The sequence below is a fragment of the Scleropages formosus genome, chromosome 8 (assembly GCF_900964775.1).
Source record: "Scleropages formosus chromosome 8, fSclFor1.1, whole genome shotgun sequence".
Classification (NCBI taxonomy): domain Eukaryota; kingdom Metazoa; phylum Chordata; class Actinopteri; order Osteoglossiformes; family Osteoglossidae; genus Scleropages; species Scleropages formosus.
Window position 1 is genome coordinate 19364386 of NC_041813.1, and position 18515 is coordinate 19382900.

General features: G+C 42.3%; 1 protein-coding gene across 1 annotated transcript; it reads right to left on the minus strand.

Annotated features, from left to right (window-relative positions):
- Positions 1 to 1231: 1231 nt before the first annotated feature.
- Positions 1232 to 17107, minus strand: nubp1 (nucleotide binding protein 1 (MinD homolog, E. coli)). The gene is made up of 11 exons (XM_018756871.2): positions 17041 to 17107; positions 16148 to 16252; positions 15871 to 16004; positions 8179 to 8247; positions 7906 to 7938; positions 6493 to 6583; positions 4937 to 5091; positions 4328 to 4438; positions 3439 to 3541; positions 3000 to 3083; positions 1232 to 1652 (listed from the first exon to the last, which is right to left on the minus strand). The coding sequence occupies exons 1-11, from the start codon at positions 17069 to 17071 to the stop codon at positions 1603 to 1605; spliced, it is 966 nt and encodes a 321-aa protein (XP_018612387.1). The 5' UTR covers positions 17072 to 17107; the 3' UTR covers positions 1232 to 1602.
- Positions 17108 to 18515: the final 1408 nt, after the last annotated feature.

An 18515-nucleotide genomic window follows, 5' to 3' on the forward strand; every position in this document is an offset into this window, starting at 1 on the left:
GTAGTGAATACAGTGTGCTTTCACGTCGAAAATACACACCCCATTTTCAGAAAAGTTGGGATATTTTCTAAAAATGCAAGAAAAACTAAAATCTGGAATTTGCAAATTCTCTCGAACCTTTAAGAACATTTCTCACTGCAAGATTGCAAAGAATTTCTATCTTTCACCATCTACAGTACATAATATTTTGAAAAGACTCAGGGAATCCTGAGAAATCTCAGTGCGTAAAGGGGAAGGCTGGGAACCACTAACGAATGCATGTGACCTATGAGAACTCAAGATGGCACTGCATGAAAAACCGTCATGATACAGTGATAAATACAGTATAGCAACATGGGCTCGGGAATACTTCGGAAAACCGTTGTCACTTAGCACACTTAGCACACCGCCGTTGTATCCAGAAACGCAACCTGAAACTCTTTTATGCAAGGAAGAAGCCATACATCAATTCTATGCAGAAACGCAGCTGAGCTCTCTGGGCCTGAGCTCATCTCAGATGGACCGAAAGGTAGTGAAAACATGTGGTGTGGTCTGATGAATCCGTGCTTCAGTTTGCTTTCGGGAAAACCGGACGTCGAGTTCTCCGTGCCAAAGACGAAAAGGACCATCGAGATGGTTATCAGCGAAAGGCACGAAAGCCAGCATCTTTGATGGCATGGGTGACTTGCTTATGTGTGAAGGTACCCTTGACGCAGAGGCATAAAGTGGGATTTTAGAGAGACATATACTGCCATCAAGGCAACGTCTTTGCCTGAGAAGTCCACGGTTATTTCAGCAAGACAATGCCAGGGGGTAATTCCGCACGTGCTCCAACACCGTGGCTTTGTAAACACACGAGTGTGTGTGCTTGACTGGCCTGCCAGCAGTCCGGACCTGTCACCTATTGAAAATGTACGGCACATCATGGAGGCGAATCTGACAACGGCAACCACAGACTGTCGAGCAGCTGAAGTCTTGTATCAAGCATGAACGGGCAAAAATCCCACTTGCAAAACTGCGACAATTAGTATCCTCAGTTCCCAAACAATTAAAAAGTGTAATTAAAAGGAAAAGTGATGTAACACGGTGGTAAACATGCCTCTGTCCCAACTTTTTTGAGTGTGTTGCAGGCATCAGATTTAAATTTGTTTACATTTGCAAAATACAATTAACTTAAGTCAGTGAAAGAACTGAAAATCTTTTCTTTGTACTGTTGTCAGTTAAATAAAGGTTCAAGAAAATTAAACTGCAGATTTTTATTTAATTTTAGAAAATATCCCAACTTTTCCAAAAATGAGGCTTGTACACAGCTCTGAATAGCAAAACAGATAGCTCTATTGGACAAAGTTGCATTTACTGTAGTTAATGTTTATTTAGTCAAAGGAGGTAAACAAAATAGAACATTAAAAAGTGAATAAACAACATATTAATTATAAAGTCACTGAATCCAAATGCACAGGATGCATATATCATCACCTTGAATGAGTAATTCACAAGATGATTTTATAACATTGTAGATTGCGGTCTGAAGACTAAAAAAAACATCTGTGCCTTTCTTCTAATGTCCTGTTTAGGGAATGTGGGATGCCTTCCTATCTGGCACTCTTCTGCAGAGGTTAGGGTTCAGTCTGGACTGCCATCTTCCACACCATCCTTGCAGTACTGCCTGATTTCTGTTGAGGGAAGGAACATCAGTTTGCAGGTGTCGAGGAAGCACACTGGACACGCAGCGGGCAGAGAACGCCTACGCAGAGGGTTTGACCGTTTTCAACACGGCTGCCGTTCACACGGAAAAGGATTTACACCCTGTGCTCTGGGGGAAAGTATAATCAGTAAATATATAAATACATTTTTCTAGGGCAGCAATGTAAATTGCTCCTCCCAGCATAAGTCTGTTAAGTATTTTCTTCTGAAATTTGTCACTGTGTATTCACTTCCTTTTTTATGTGCCATTTCCACTTTCATATCACTTTTTGCCATTTAAAATGAGGACTGATGCACACCGAAACTGTGCATGTTACTGTACAACTTTTCATTGACTCTCCATGTGTTAGACCTGCAGCTCTTTATTAAATAAGTATATATCCACATGTGAACAGAGAAGACAAACACCTTTGGAAGCAGCTCTGTAGCGTGTTCTGACTGCATCCACATGAAGAGGAAGCATCGATGGTAGCATGTTGCTAAAGTCCCTCTAATTTGAAAACTTTACAGTATACACGTTAAGTGGTTTAATGGACAGTAGTCAGTGTAGCAGTGAAGGACATGGAGTTATCACATGTTTTTAGTTTGAGCCCTATGCCTTACTCCTCCTGTGGTAACCTTGATCAAGGTATTCCAAATTACTCAGGTAAAATACCCTGCTGCCCAGACTTACAAAACTTATCAACGATGATGATGAGTTTCATAGCTGCGTGGTGAGTAGCGCTGCTGTCTCACAGCGCCAGGGTGGTACAAGAGGTGGTGAGCTCAATCCCTGCTCAGCCTATGTGGAGTTTGGATGTTCTCTCTGTGTCTGTGTGGGTTTCCTCCAGGTATTCCGGTTTTCTTGCACAGTTCAAAGACATGCTGTTCAGGTGGATTGGGGACTCTAAGTCACCCACAGTGTGTGAGTGACAGAGAAAGTGTGTTCCACTGATGTATGAATGAGTAACCCATTGTGAGTAGTGTATCTAGTGTAGGTCACCTTGCTGAATAAGGTGTGTGGGCTCATAACACTACATAGAGGTCACTGGAAATCGCTTTGGAGAAAAGCATCTGCTAAATAAAGTAATGTAACGTAATAATAGACGTGAGATGCAGCACATGGAAAGGTACTATTTCATCTCAACCACTTCTCAGTGTTGTGCTGTAAAGTATAAAAAAAAGAATTACACTTCCATAAAATGTTACAAGATAAAGAAAAATCAACCGGGCTACAAACATGGCAATAAAACTATATATGGTCTCACATTCCATGAGTATGCATGGGCATCTGTTTAGGTGAGGTCACAGCACTGTTTGGTTGCACATGAACTCACTTTGTATAATGCTCGAAAAGGCAGCAGCAGCCGGAGACTCGGCCTCCAGGGAGAGGAATGATCGGCCCTCGTCACAACTCTTCCCTGCAAAACCACACGTAAGCGAGTCAGAGGAAGAGGAAGTGCTGGGACTTGACCTGGACTCAATCTCTAGAAGGAACTTGTCCAGTGTGCCTCGCAAAGCTACCCTGCGACTGAACAAAGCGGGAGGGAGCTTCTGTCATACAGAAATCCAGAGGGTGGAGATTTGAGGAGCTCAGCTCCTCTGGCAAGCGCCATCCACACATCCTGGAGGAAAGGAAATAGTATCCAAATCTCAAGTTGGACTAAAAGCCATTCCATTGACATTAAGAAAGACACAATGTCTGGCATTAAGCAGGAGGCTGTATAACAGGTGACTAGTGGTACCATTCTGAAAACTGGGTGACTGGTCCCATACCTATTCTCGGGTCCAGCGGCACTTGGCCCAGTAGAGGAAGTTGCATGTCTGAGCACATCTTCTCTGCGCCCCCTGTTGTGGGGGGGAAAATCTGGGAGGTGTTCTGCCATGGGGAAAAAAGAAGAAATTCCAGCCTTATTAGTCCCATAAACAGTCTCCTTCTCTTAAGAGAGGATGTATAACATTTTGGGAGATACCTTATTTTACAGTATAATGTTTTGATCCAATCTTTCTAGATAAAGGACTTGCAAATAACAAACTGACAGTCAAAAAAACCAAGCTGGATATTTATTTTTATCAAATCCATTCCATGTTTAATCCTGCAATATAAGATTGTAGACCATTCTTTATCCACAATATTTGTTGGTATATGGATAGTTGCCCTGAAAAATGTCTGATCTTTCCCAGTAGCTTGTTAAGTGCCTTCTGACCTGGGGGTCTCATTTTCTAGCAGGATATTACACACGATTTAATAATTATTAACTTCTATAATATTCTCCTGCACACAGCTCAAAGGACCAGATTCTCACAATAATGACAGTTCAACCATGAGAAACTCTGGTCCTTGAGATCTGAAGTACTGAAAGTTTCCGAATTACCATGCCAGCGACACCTGGAACACCAGGTGAGACGATGACTGCTGGGAGTCACTGATACATACCAGGGTCACGGTTGGAGGGAAAAAAAAAATACTCCAGGTGTGTTCCACATTTAGCATGTAACTGTAAACATGTCAATAAAATGGCCCCAAAAGATACAAGATTACATAAAAAATATTGACAGTCAATTCTTGAACTGGTTCGACTACTCTGATAATGCATGGTACCCCTAATGCTCTGTGCTGCAAATGAGTGAATCTCACTGCTACTCCCTCCCCGTTGTCTCCTACCTTGCACTTGGGACACACAAATCCACTCATGTTTTCCACCACTCCAATAATTGGCAGCTTCACTTTCCTGCAAAAGCCAATCTCCTTCCTGACATCTTGCAGCGAGAGTTCCTGCCAGTCAAAAACGGCACAAAACCCAGTTCCTCAACATATTTTTGTCCGACAAATTCAATCGTACCAATATGGACTTCAATAACGATTTTTTTTTTTTTTTTGCTAACACAGATCTCAGACAAACTGTTGCATAGCTGTTTTAAATTTATGACACGATACCCAACACCTCCAGCCATTTTGTAAAATGTAATAAAGTTTTTTGTTTAAAAAAAAAAAAAAAAAAAAAAAGAAAAAAGAAAAAAAAACATGAACAGTTAAGCAGTGACCCAGAAATGGAGGAATGTGTTCATATGCCAGCTGAAAATATTCTAAAATCTTAACAGGACTAAATAGAACTTGAAGTAATAAACTTGTCCTTAAATGACACAAAATGACCTTCGCACCAAAATCTGGTGGAATCTTTCCACCACAATGAAAGGCAAGTCAATCATCAATGCACCATGTCTGGAGCGAGGTAAGTTATATCAGGAAGTGTGCTGCATATACGCAGGCTACCTGAGGCGTGGTAATGATGATAGCGCCATCAACGCCAGCCCCGCTCAGGTACTGCACCACGGATAGGTGCTCATCTGATGTTCCCGGGGGTGTGTCCACAATGAGGTAGTCCAGCTCGCCCCAGTCTACGTCCCGCAGGAACTGCTTGATCATCCCTGGTGCACAAAGATGCTGACTGAGCACTTGTGTGGAGGGCACCAAACTTTCCGTTTCTGTCACACTCCACATTTTCACTCTGTAATCCTTCCCTCGAGGTTTCGCTACATGGTTTAGCATCTGCGCTGATGCACATAAACATTTTTAATCCACTGTAAAACCAATTAAACTAAATCTTGATGGGTTTTGCTTTATTTACCAAACCTAGATTCTGTTGGTTGTTCTTAGTTATATGGAATTTCCCCTTTTTTTTTTGGGTCTCACTGTGGCTCTCCTTGTAAACATTTCATATGGCTCATCTTGCCTCTGCTGTGGTCTCCACTATGGACAGTCCAGGTAGCACCTCTGTTAGCGCCACGTACAATTTCTTTACCTTTTAAGGAATGGGACTGTTAGGCCAAGAAAACTAAAGACAGAAGAGTGAGTTAGGCAGTAAAGCAAATGGCTCACTCTCAGTCTGGTTAGGAAGCTGGCTCGTGTAACAGAAGTAGAAAGTGCAAGACACACGTCTCATCGGGCTGTGCCCGAGTTCACCATTTTTCCTAGTAAGCACCGCTGCCGGTGCCTGGAAAATACATTGACTGGAACAATTATGACATATACTAATCGTAACACATATTTAGGTAATGGAGAAAATATCCGCAGAGAATTTAACTCCAAAGCCATGAGAAAACTTGTACACTGAAAAGACTTTACATTTTACTACTACTGGTAAAATGTCCAGAGAGAGGAAAATAATAATCTGCAGCAGAATTATTAACCATTTTTTATCTGAGACTTTTCTCCAAGGTGACTCACAATGTTAATGTTGAATATTGAGATAATTACAATTATTTACCCATTTATATACCTCAGTAAGTTTTACTGTGCCAGTTAGGGTAAGTATTTTGATCAAAAGTATCACAACAGGAGGTAGGATTTAAACACAGGACCTTTGATTGAAAGGCAACAACTTTAACCACTATACCACCTGCTGGCCCTCAGAACTTGAACATCTCTGATGAGAATCAACCATATTTTCTCAGAAGTGAGGTACACTGTGAGAGAACTGCTCCGATAGTAAACTACAGAGCATGCAGGGCTCATGTGCCCAGTCTTGTTTAAAGGAAGCGAAAGAAATTTGGTGTTCTGTAAACACAGTTGCCAATGCTCTCTCATGTATTCAACAAAGACTTTCCGTGCACACACCCACCGCTGCTGCCAAATTCAAATCCCACCAAGTCTGGAATTTCTAGGAAATGGAGCCAGGTTGGGGAGGACTCCATAGATCAAAACAGAAAGTTGGGTGGGTTATTTTTTTCCTCCCAGGCTGCTTTAAATTGGTAATGGAAACAACAAAAACACAACCCTTGAGCACAATTCGTCATGGAGTGATGTCAAAAGTTTCAACACTCACACACCATTTTTCTTTGGGCCCCTCCAGATTACTGCATCGTCTGGACTGCTGAGCAAGAATCCAATGGACATGACGGCCAAATTGTCCTCCACATACTGGAAAAGAGAGCAGAGAGAGTAACTGAATTAAAATGAAATGTACCCCTGGAATGTATTTAACTGCCTAATTTATGTGAAATTCCCTACTGCACGCTTTTCCACTACAATGGTTTTGATTCAAAGCCTCCCAGAGAAATGAGTTAGAAAAACTCAGAAATGAGAGGAACTAGTACCTGTTTACCATGGGCAAATCCGCTTTTGTGAGTAAGAGCACAACACGTGCTAAGAAGTCACCAACGTGCGCTGGTGTATTACATGTATGAGGTGTCCTTCATGAGAACATCACATCTCTGCAATGTTGTGTAAACGGAGTGGACAGCAGAGCAGTCCTGTGCCATTATTCTCCGTCTGCGTACTGCAACCAAGCAACATGTATAACACGTATGGCATGCAGCCTGGTGCTGGAGGTAAAGACAGGCACATGGCAGCAACAACAGCACAGGAATGCTGATTACTGGGATGGCAGCCTGCTGGATCTTGACCAAGAATTGCATTCTCTGCATTCATCACGCATTTCATCTTGCATATGGAGCTGGGTCTACAGAGCAACCCATGGGTACTACAGCATGGGCAAGTGCCACTCTGTGCATCTGGGTGCGCTTCCATTCCTCACAGTACACCACTAAATTTTCTTCTGGGTCTTTGTATCCCCTGCTGTTGGGCAGCTGACTGGAAGACCAACTTCCAGGTTACAGTGTACAAAATGTTACCTGCTTTTCAATCATGCTGGGCCACGTAACTTGGTTACATAAGCCTATATGAACATCCAAAAAGCTACATTTCACACCTGCATTCCCACCATACCTTGGTGCGGCCAATGGTGATCTTGCCGTGTACCAATGCATACGACCTCCTTCTTTCAGCTTACGCAGCAGTATGGTACTGTGCTGCCTTGGCAACAGATCAATATACCTACAGATGTTGCTTTCAGGTTCAAGCATAAAATATTAATACATGTTCACAAATGATGGCCTCTGCTTTATCACATCATTGTATCAACATGGGTTATTGTGCTAAATGCGAGGTTTGGAGATGTTTCTCTCTTTGGAGGAAAACTTCTTCGGCAGTACCACACTGGGATATTCTTTGTCAGACTGAGCACCAGAAACGAAGGCGGTGAGGTGATGGGAGGAGAGGGCCCACAGAAAATAGACGTGCAATTCCTGTTTGGACTCAGTGTAACTGCTGGTAGGTTTTTGCTGTCCCTGTAACCCGTGGCCTTCCCTGAATGTGCACCATGACTGTTGTTAGAGTTCTCTTTTGGGGTTCCCACAAGGCCTGGAAGAACACATACACTTCCACAGCACCTGTGCACTTACCACTGGTGACCAGCCGGAACCGCTCTGATGGACCTGCGAAGAAGAAACAAACATAACTGAACAACACAGACACACACACACACACACAAAGAATCTGCACGCAGTCCATTTAGATTTGACCAGTACTGTTTCTTTCTACTGGACACAAACTGGAAAGACCCAGATTTTCATCAGTCCATGTGAATGTCGCAGTCCTGAAGATGTAGACACCAAGCATGTAAAAAGGTGCGATTCTGCACATGGATCAACATGCTCCTTAAAGCACTCCACTACCTGCTCTCCTTCCAGGCCCATCATCTTGGGAATGGATGGGCCGCAGATGTCAACATCCAGCAGTGCTACCTGCCAAAGAAGAGGAACGGTCATGTCAGGAAGCTCTGAGGTTGTTGGTTCAAGTCCTGCTTAAGCCAGCAGCTTCTATAAAACAACCAGCTTCGCTGTGCTTACGATTGTGCTGGTGCATAAGTTACAAAAACAATGGTGTTACATGATTAAGCTGCAGGAATGCTTCCCCACAATTCCCCCTGTGTGTGGGAACAGGTTTAATTATTAGAAAGCTAAATGTTTTTCACTGTAGGAATGCAGGGGAAGTCCCTTGGTCAAGGTTACAACCCGAAGAAAAACATGTCAACTTCTGCTACAAGAAATTTCAGAACTGGTCATTAATGAGTCAGAGTTTAATCTACTGTTTGATTATGATTCCTAATCACATAAAACAATAATGTTTGGTTTCCTTTTGTCTGACATGAAAGTTCCATTGTTACTATTCCACAGTTTAAATCCACACCTTTAACACTGATGACTTTCAACAACCTCCACTTAAAAGGGATATATAACACAGGAAGATTTCTCAATGATGTTTCAGAGAAAATGTTGCCCCAAAGCCGACTGGATGGATGGATGGATGGATGGATGGATGGATGGATGGATGGATGGATGGATTTATTTATTTATTTATTTATTTATTTTAAGTAGGGGGTGCAGTGGCTTGGACCACAGTCCTGCTCTCCAGTGGGTCTGGGGTTCGAGTCCCGCTTGGGGTGCCTTGCGACGGACTGGCGTCCCGTCCTGGGTGTGTCCCCTCCCCCTCTGGCCTTACACCCTGTGTTGCCGGGTAGGCTCCAGTTCCCCGCGACCACGTATGGGACAAGTGGTTCTGAAAATGTGTGTGTGTGTGTATTTATTTAAAAAAAAAGTGGATTTTGCCAACAAATACTCTTAAAAACCTCACACGTGTGGCCATATTATTCATATCATCACCAAGTTGGTTTAGCAGCGCACTCTGAGCTTCACTTATTTAAGTACATTCTGGGTCAGATCTCATTGTGTGTATTTTAATACATATATAAAGAAGGTTTCCTGCCGAAATGCACTAGTGCTGAAAAACAAAATGTCTTTCGATAAGCTTGAAGTGTGCTCTCCCATCCCATCACTGCTCCAAAATCCTACATACAACAGGGGGTTTTGAGCAGCTAAGCCCTTTATTCCTTATTTTTCCATAAGTTGAGCATGCCTTTTGTTTTTTTAATAGGTATATACATAAATAAAAATACCTGAGTGATATGTGCATGTACGTATACTATATGATGAACAGAAATTCTGTGAAAAGGGTCATGAAAAAAACGACCAGAATAACCAAGAACCCCAGTCACTGCAGACATGCTGTCCTGTTAATTAAAAACATATGTTTATACATTTACTATAAACCAGATTTTTGGTTTAAGGATACACCAGGTTTTCCCCTACTGCTCCCCTACAATGTTTGCAGTGCCACACTATAAAGTGAATCCCTTTTAAGTTCTTTTCTTGGTGTCCATGAGGTAATGGGTCTTTGCTTTTTTAATGGGTAAAAATTAATGTTTTTAATGGACTCTAAACTCCATGTTAGGATTACTTGTAAAGCTAACAACAAACAGATAAGTGTTTTTAAAACCACAATGAACATGGAGACGCACATTATGTTACAGTTCTGTAGGTTGAGACACGTGTACTTTGTGTTTGAAAAAAGTAAAGGCATAATCTGGGTTGCACAGATTATTCTTCTTTTCATAAAGGTGAAAACCACCTTAAATAACACCGTCAAGGAAGAAACTGATACTAAAATGGTTTGATGTGTAACTCGGTTTTTAAACCTGTACCTGCTCTCTACTTCACATACAACATAGCATCACCTTCCACAGTGGGGCAGGAGAGCAGAAAAATCATGGGACCTAGGGGAGGGGTCTGCACACCTGGGAAAATGCATCACTAAACTCGCTTACAAATTATAGTATGTAACCTAGTATAACTCCTTCATCCATATGACAGATGACACTTTCTCAACACTACTTGAGGGACGTTACTCCTTTAGTGCTTGTTCTGCTATAAATGAAACATAAACAAATGACTGCTTCCAGATCCTAAATTACTCTCACCGTTGGTCCCGTTAGCCGGAAACATGCGGGTGCCCTGAAGACTGGACACTAGGGGGCATCATTTTGTTAAAAACTGAAACCATTTCCCAGGTAACCACCCTGTGGATCAAGCCCTTGACCAGAGCCAGACACATCAGTTTATTAAGAAATTATGAACTGTATCAAATGCTCAAACATTCATGTGAGTTTCCAGAACAATGCAACAAAAAAGGGCAGGAAAAGATGAAAATTAAGCAATACTTTGGTCAAAGCTTATTTAGAAGGACAGTAACAGAGGTGTCTGTCTTGCACCTCACTACCCCAGGGGTCAGAGTTGGGTCTAGAGAGTTGGGGAAAAGCCGATGACTAGGAGCTTTGAAGTCTGAGTTTTTTGAAGGTCTCAAAAAATCATGGTGAATGCCTTTTGGATAACAGCATGCTCCTTGCCACCACAAAGTTAGGGGATCTATCCTTAAGAAGCACTTGGACTTGCAAGACAAGGATATTTTTCTAATACATTAACTAGTCACAGTTTGTCCAGTTTTATGCCCGAACGGACCAAAAGTATCCACACAAGGCTACATTCGACCTCTGCTCTCCTAACTGAATCCCTGACCTCAATGCTTGCAGTCAGATGATCCCTGCTCCAGGGTCACTGTCATGCACAGAAGACCTAAGCAAGGATGAAGCACATGTACAGGAGTTTACCCTCTTCCTACATACTCTGCTACAGCTCAGGATTTGGCACCAAAATTGTAGTACAATAATGGCCATGAGGGGCTCCTCCTTGCCGTGAGGAAGTACGACTTCCATTACTCTCCCTGACTCACGGGTAACGTTTTGAAAGGGGGGCAGGGCAAGCACTTCGCTGGAGAATCCCCCACCCTTCCACCCAATCTGCAAAGGAACTGAAAGTGCTTCCTGCCAGCAAGCAAATTCCAGTGCTTCAGGCCAAGACTGTTCTGTCTAAGACTTCTCGCCGCACCACTCCCTCGATACTCTTTTCCCGCCATTTCTACTGACGTTCACATTAAACTGTTCCCGCTTTGTGGCTGTGAACTCTTCAGGCACGAGTTGTGCTGAGGAAGAACAACATCTGAGTTTTCTTCTGCTGGAATGTGGAGAATTTTGCGTGCTTCCGGAGGGAATTTGTGCAGACCCAAAGAGAGGCACTGCAGAGTCTGTGAATCACTCCCACCCAGACAGAGGGAATACAGCAACCAAGAGGCACTTCACATTTCCCTGTCTTCTCACACTCAGACAGAAAAAACAACTTGAGATAAACAACCTGCAAGACCAGTCCGTACTCATTTATAAAACAGTGCAAATGCAGATTTGCCAACATGTTAGAGAGTAGCTACCCTGTTTTTCAACTGCGGCAAACTGTCTACCGCAGAATTTCCCACGCATATTCACTCCTGAAATTGCTTTGGCTAAGTTTTGCTCAAAGAAACTTGTTGTTGCAGCAATCATAATTCAGCACTGTGGATTTACACAGATTTTCCTGGTAAAATGCATTTCCCTGCGGTGCAGGGGAAGAGTAAGGAGTTCATCCAATAAAGTTTTATTGAACTTCATTGGCTGTGAACTGCACTGCCCACCTCCCCTGGATCTCGCAATCCGTCAATGGAAAAATTCCCATCTAGTTCTCAGTCTTGCCACTGAGACAGAAACGTTGTGTAGGACAGCCTGAATGTATCACCTTCACTACAAATTTTTGGCTGTTGAGGTGTTTGAAAAACCTGTGCGTCACACTGATCATGGCCTTATTCACTGACAGCCTAATGGAGCATCCTGTGCCACACCACCGACTCAACGTTGGAATTCGGTACGGTTGTCAAACACAATCTTTTCACAGGCAAGCCACCACTGGGTGTATTCCTTCACGCCGCGCTAACCATTGATTTCCACATCAACACTGTAAAGCAGCATTGTACACCTGCTTACGCAACAAGATTCTCACAAGGATGTTGAGAGAGCAGCTAGAGATTAGCCCCAACACAGTGCCACCATGAGAGGGCACTGTAATGCTCCAGCTAGGGAATATACAAACAGCCTTCATACTTGTGGCCTATGCAGGTGGAGGCAGGAATAAACAACGATAGAGACAAGCGTTTCATAAAAAAAGAAAGGCCGACCCCACTCGCTTCCCAACCACACGTTAATGCGCCCTCTATGTCTGTGTTTTTGAAAAAGAGTGGTAGAAAGACTTGCTGGAGCTGTTTCTAGAGAAGGGTGGATGCTGAACAGGCCCAGGGGTTGGGCTGAGCGGGGATCTACGTCCTGGAAAACTTGATAAGAAAATGAGCTCCATGTTACATTTTCTCCATTTAGACTGCAGACGTATGAGACCCGTTTTTATTCAAAACACAGGAGCATAAACTAGAACCAGAATCATATGCATACCATTCTACTACAATAATTTGGAATATTTACTTTGGTGAGTATCACCACAGTGCAAAGATATAGCTACAAAAGTCCATTACTTACTATAAGAGCTCTCTTAAATTCTAGAAGTAAGCACAAAGACCCACATTCGACAGGAATTCACACTGGCAGCATTTAAAAATTTGCAAACTAAATGTTTAAAGGCAACCACAAACTTGACAGTACATAAAAAATTATGGCTGATTGCTGGGTTTTCCCTAGATAATTTGATGACTGCTGGAATGCAATTACTAATAACTAAGTTAACCAACATAACCCAGAATATTTCAGTTTTGAATCTAATGTCAGTGCCTGTGAATTTTTGGTTAAACAACAAACGCTTTCACACATTGTGAACTCCTCGGGGTACAGAATACTTGCACATAGCGATGGACAACAAGAGCTAAGACCAACATCAAATAACTGCTGAAAACACCCTCTCATCAGAGAAAGCCCAACCCAAACCTGAAATGACTACAGGTGGTCCCCGGTTTATTATGGGGTTATGTTCCGATAAACCCGGCATAAGTCGAAAATGCATTTAATACACCTAACCTACTGAACATCATCACTTTTGATCCTTTAAGATGATCAAGATCGTCAACTGCAGAAGTCCAAGTTCACGTGTGAGAGCCATTACGGGCTTGTCGCCTTCATCAAAGTCAAAGTGTCTTTATTGTCATTTCAACCATATACAGCTGCTACAGCACACAGCAAAACGAAAAAACGTTCCTCCAGGACCACGGTGCTACACAAAACAACACAAAGCTACTTATAGAGGACCACATAAAGTCCACGTGTGGAAGACGTGTGCAAAACAGTACAGTAACGACTAAATAAGAAAAAAAACAGAAGATATTACAAATAATAATACATATTAGATATAAACATACTAACTAGTATTTCTCCTCAAGAGTAACTGTCTTCCTCTTCTTCTTCTCGCCAGTAGCAGGAGACACAGATGGGCGCTTCGTATACAAGATGGAAGCACAAACACAACGTAAACAAGGGGAGAGAGGTTTCCAACAATTGCTGGAAACACTGAACACTGTAGAGTATTGGATGTATACACTAGTGACCGCGTGACAGACTGGGAGATGTGGCTTGCTGTCACTGCCCAGCATCGCAAGAGAGTATTGCACCACATATCGCTTGCCCGGGGGAAAGAAAAAAATTTAAATTAAAAATTCGAAGTATGGTTTCTACTGAATGTCTCTCGCTAGCGCACCACCATTGTAAAGTCAAAAAAAACATAAGTCGAGCCGTCGTAAGTTGAGGAGCGTCTCTACATTACACCTAAGGATGACACTGACCAATAACGGGGGACGCTTAGCGAGAAGAAAAATAAAAGCTGGTGTACAAACATACTTCCATTAATGTAGAGGCAGGCTGCACAACAATCTGTCAAACCTTGGTCTTTCAACTCCCTCAAAATCCATGACTATTTCCACCCACTTAACTTTGCTCTTTATCATCAGAAACCAATTTAAGGTGCTTCACTTGAGCAAAGAACTTGTTTCCCTCAAGCACCTGCCTGTAGAAATGACATTTCAATAGCAAATGCACAGGTAATCAGGAGATCGGAGGAGAAATGGATTTGAAAGATACTAGTTTTGAGATATTTACTGAATGTTGGAAGGGATTCAGCAGCTCTGAAGGACAGAGAAAGCTCATTCCACCACACTGGGGCCAAAACTGAGAACCAACACACTTTCAGTTTTGCACCACTCGTGAATGGAACCACCAAGTGGCCAGAAGCAGAGCACTGCAGTGCACATGATGAGGCGTAGGTCTTCGAGGTGATTGGTTCCAATCCTTTGAATATTTCAACGGTATTTCAACTTGATCTGTGACGTCACAACATGATGGAATAACAGTGTCACTCAATTTGTGAGTCTCTGTAAACGTACGACGCTGTGCACCACAGACCAGAAGATGTACTATAGTAGCTGGGGAAAATAAGACAAAAATAAAAAATAAGACAATAATATGAGTGCTGCAAGTGTCTTAATTTGTGCAGATGCCACACTTCAAGCTAATGTCCTCCTTGCATGCTGCAAATTAGTAAGGGGTGTTAGTGTCGATTAAAGATCATAATATGTAGCATATATAGCTTGCTGAGTGAGTGTGCACAGTGCGAATCATGCATCGAACACGACCCCCCCTATTCAGCAACACTTGAATGGTGGAATTTGCTTTTACAGCTGCAGCCATCAGAGCACAAGAGAGAAACTCAGAGTCCTCTGGGCCAACAGGATGAAGCTGTCTGCGAGATCAAAGACAACTCGGGCTGTTGACTTTCTCAGAGGTAAACAAAGCCAAGATTCGGATGGTAACAGAACTGTCACTGCATCACCCGTTGGAGATGGGATCAATGAAGTTTGGCATCCTGGGACATCCAAACAGTGTGGAGGTAAGATGTGGATTTCTCTGGCTTCCCATCTACAGAATCTGTCACATCTTAATGTAAATCCCACCCCTGCCACCCATGTAGACCTTCCAAAACAATCATGGCCCAGGTACAGTCCCTTATCCTGTCAAAAAATGATCCACAGAACTGCAAGTGGAATAAAATATTTCATCACAGGATACCAGTCTGTAAAGATCTCTCATATTGCTCAGGCCAGAGAGAAAACAAAAGCTTTGATGAAATCCATCATGCCTCAAAAAATCCAACAACGCAGCAGCCTAACAAGAATCTGAACGATCACAGAAGTAAAATCTAGTCAAGCAGTGCTTAGATCCTGAATGAGATCCACGAAATGATATGCATGTGAGACAACAAAAAACTGCCCTCCAGCAACTAGTACTCCTCTAACTGAATTAGAGTAGACGGTGGTGTACGGCTTTGGGCCACCATCTTGCACTCTCAGGATCCAGCTGTAGAATCCTTGACCAAGGTACTGTTAATACAGTAAAAACAGTCTGCTGTATAACTGGTTAAATCCCTGTAAAGATGACTTGACATTGTAAGCCACCTTTGACAAAGGTGTCAGGTAAATAAAGGCAAAGTAAGATTGAAATGTAAGACATTGGACATCTGTTCTAAACAAAAGTGAGAAACTTCCTACCATAATACTCACACTCTATTCACTTCCTGGATATACCGTCACTTAGACAGGAGCCGCCTCGAGCAAGGTATTACCTCGGTGGATGTGTCGCTGGCGAGGCCGTAGACCAGCTGGGCGCTGAAGGTGCTCTTCCCAACGCCACCTTTCCCTGAGAGGACCAGAATTTTGTGCTTCACAGAGGCCATCTTCTGCTTGATTTCCTCTATGGCTGTGGTTTTATAAAACAGGAAAGAAAGAACAGAACGGGGTGCGTTATTTCACGTTGTGGGAAGGACGGAACACATCAACAATTTGGGGAAACCTATATGTAGATGCAGTAAGTTTTTGTATTCACAGCGAGGAAAACCATACCTGGATCTGGGGTTCTGGCTGCTCCAGAAGCACATATCCTCTGGTTGGGACATCCCTGGCAGGCTGATGTCTTCCCAGCCTCCACGCTGCTGGTGCCAGGGCAGTCTGAGAGCAATAAAAAAAGAAAAAAACAAAAAAAAAAGGGAAAAACATATACATACGTTCATGTATATCACAATTGACGTGACACACTTCATCATTAAATTGCTGCTCGTCTCTACATCTGAATGGTACCCCTAAAATTAAAGACCTATACCATACAGTACTATTAACTGACAACGTGCAGATTTAACTGATTTAAAGAACATAGCACTTTTTGATGGTAGTGTTTGCAAAAAAAAAAAAAAAAAAAAAAAAAATCAAATGCAATTTATCATTTTTTCACAAACACACGGCCTACACACAAGTAGGAAGTTACTGTTGTTGGACTGCACTGCTCTACACACCAGCGAGTGATGTATACACACATTATTTCAATATTCTGGTCCAGAATCAGGAGGAGAGCTTCAGTCTTATTCATTTTCTAATTGAAAACTTTACACTGACTGAGTGGGTAGTTTACACCTCAGAATAAGTTTTTACTTATAAATAAGTTAAGATTTGTATACTGACTAGAATTAATTTTATATCAGCAGAATTAATTACTTAGTTTATAGCGACTATAATTAGCTAATTAACTTGAACCCTATACTTAATACAATAGTTAAAACTTCATGTCACGATCATGGCGCATTTTGCTTTTTCACATGACGTCAGCAATTTTTGTACGGCTAAACACAGAAGAACCAGTGGTGATGAAACGTACGAAAACTGATATATTCCGTTTTTACTAGTGACATAACTATATTGACATGTAAATAGTGCAGCTGTAAGTTTCTATGAATGACACTCACGTTCCGGAGCATCACTCGGCACGTCCGCCATCGTTCTACTCCCCCGTGTCACTTCCGGTAATCTGTGTTCGCAGTAATCCTTCCTGATATTGCTTGTTCAAAGGTTCCGCTTTTAGGTTCCGTTAATTCAAACGCTGGTATCCCTGATTCGTTCCTGAAAACGGTCCGTATACTAAGAGTAAACGGGGAGATGCTTTCCTATTTCCTGTTTTTACTGGAAAAATTGATTAATTCCCTCACTTTACAGACATGTCCAAATATTTCCACAAACACCCTCCAACCACTTAAAAACAGAAGGAAATAGTCAAGACATACTAGTTACCAAAACCTGAGGATGATAAGATATTGAACGTAATCAAGAAGGAAATGAATAAAGACTAAGTTAGGGCAGACATTTTATTTTTTAGTAAACTGATGTACAGTACAGTACATGTAGCCTTTGTAAACAGGGAGTGTACGTGTACCCCGGAATATACCTGTATTATATCGTTCTCATTTTTATTGCCGTGTATACTTGACATGGAAAGTTTCAAAATGTTACCTATTTTCATATAAAATTTACAGCAGTACATTTGTAAGTGTTCACATCCGGTACAGTAACACATCATTGCAGTATAGCCCACATCTAGGGACAGCTAGGATTCAAATTTGTAGACCCTCTACTTTCACTAGATAACACACAAGATCTCCATCTTGTTGGCTCACAGCCAAAGTACAAAATGCCCCCTCTTGGGACAGCGTATTCTGGTAATTCTGGTCTCTACAGAACATCAGATCAGCTCCAACACTCAGTTTTAAGATAACAAGAGTGCAGCAGCAATCAGGTTAAGGTGTTTAGAAAGGTAAATCAAACTCCTCAGCTCATTTGCCAAAGCGCTCCCATGTATCTTCTCTACTCATCTCTCTGCACTGGCTTCCTATAGCTGCCCATATTAAATTCAAGACCCTGGTTATAGCCTCCAAATGCATCAATAGAACTGCTCCCGGCTATTTCCAGGGCTTGATCAACCGGTACACCCCAGCCAGGCCCCTTCGCTCATCTACTTCTGCTCGCTTGGTGGTCCCGCGCATGAAAGGCAAAACTCTGAGGTTCTCGGTTCTGAGTCCGCTGGGTGGAATGACCTTCCCCTGTCACTCAGAACTGCGGAAACTCTGTCTGTTTTCAAGAAGGGTCTGAAAACCCACCTTTTCCAGATCCACTTTGCCCAAGATCTCTTCACGTCGTCTATGGTGTAACTGTTCACGCATCGTAACTCCATAAGCATCCCCAGATACAACCTTTATTCAGCCATTACTCTGGTATTGTACTGCTCATTTGTGTATCTTATAATATTTAATAAAAGAAATTGAAAAATAAAGAAAATTGGTGTGGGTATCGGGATTTGTCCTGTGTCTTATGCACCTACTTGAATGATGAATCTCGATGCAGCAAGTGGTAGGGAACAAACTATGTTTGCTTGAGACTTTAATATCTG

Coding starts and splice junctions, on each gene's coding strand:
- nubp1 (XM_018756871.2), bottom strand. CDS start 17,071: ATGGCGGACGTGCCGAGTGATGCTCCGGAAC. Junction 7,939..8,178: donor TGGGCCTGGAAGGAGAGCAG/GTAGTGGAGTGC, acceptor TCTTCTTCGCAG/GTCCATCAGAGCGGTTCCGG. Junction 5,092..6,492: donor GAGGGGCCCAAAGAAAAATG/GTGTGTGAGTGT, acceptor TTTGTGCACCAG/GGATGATCAAGCAGTTCCTG.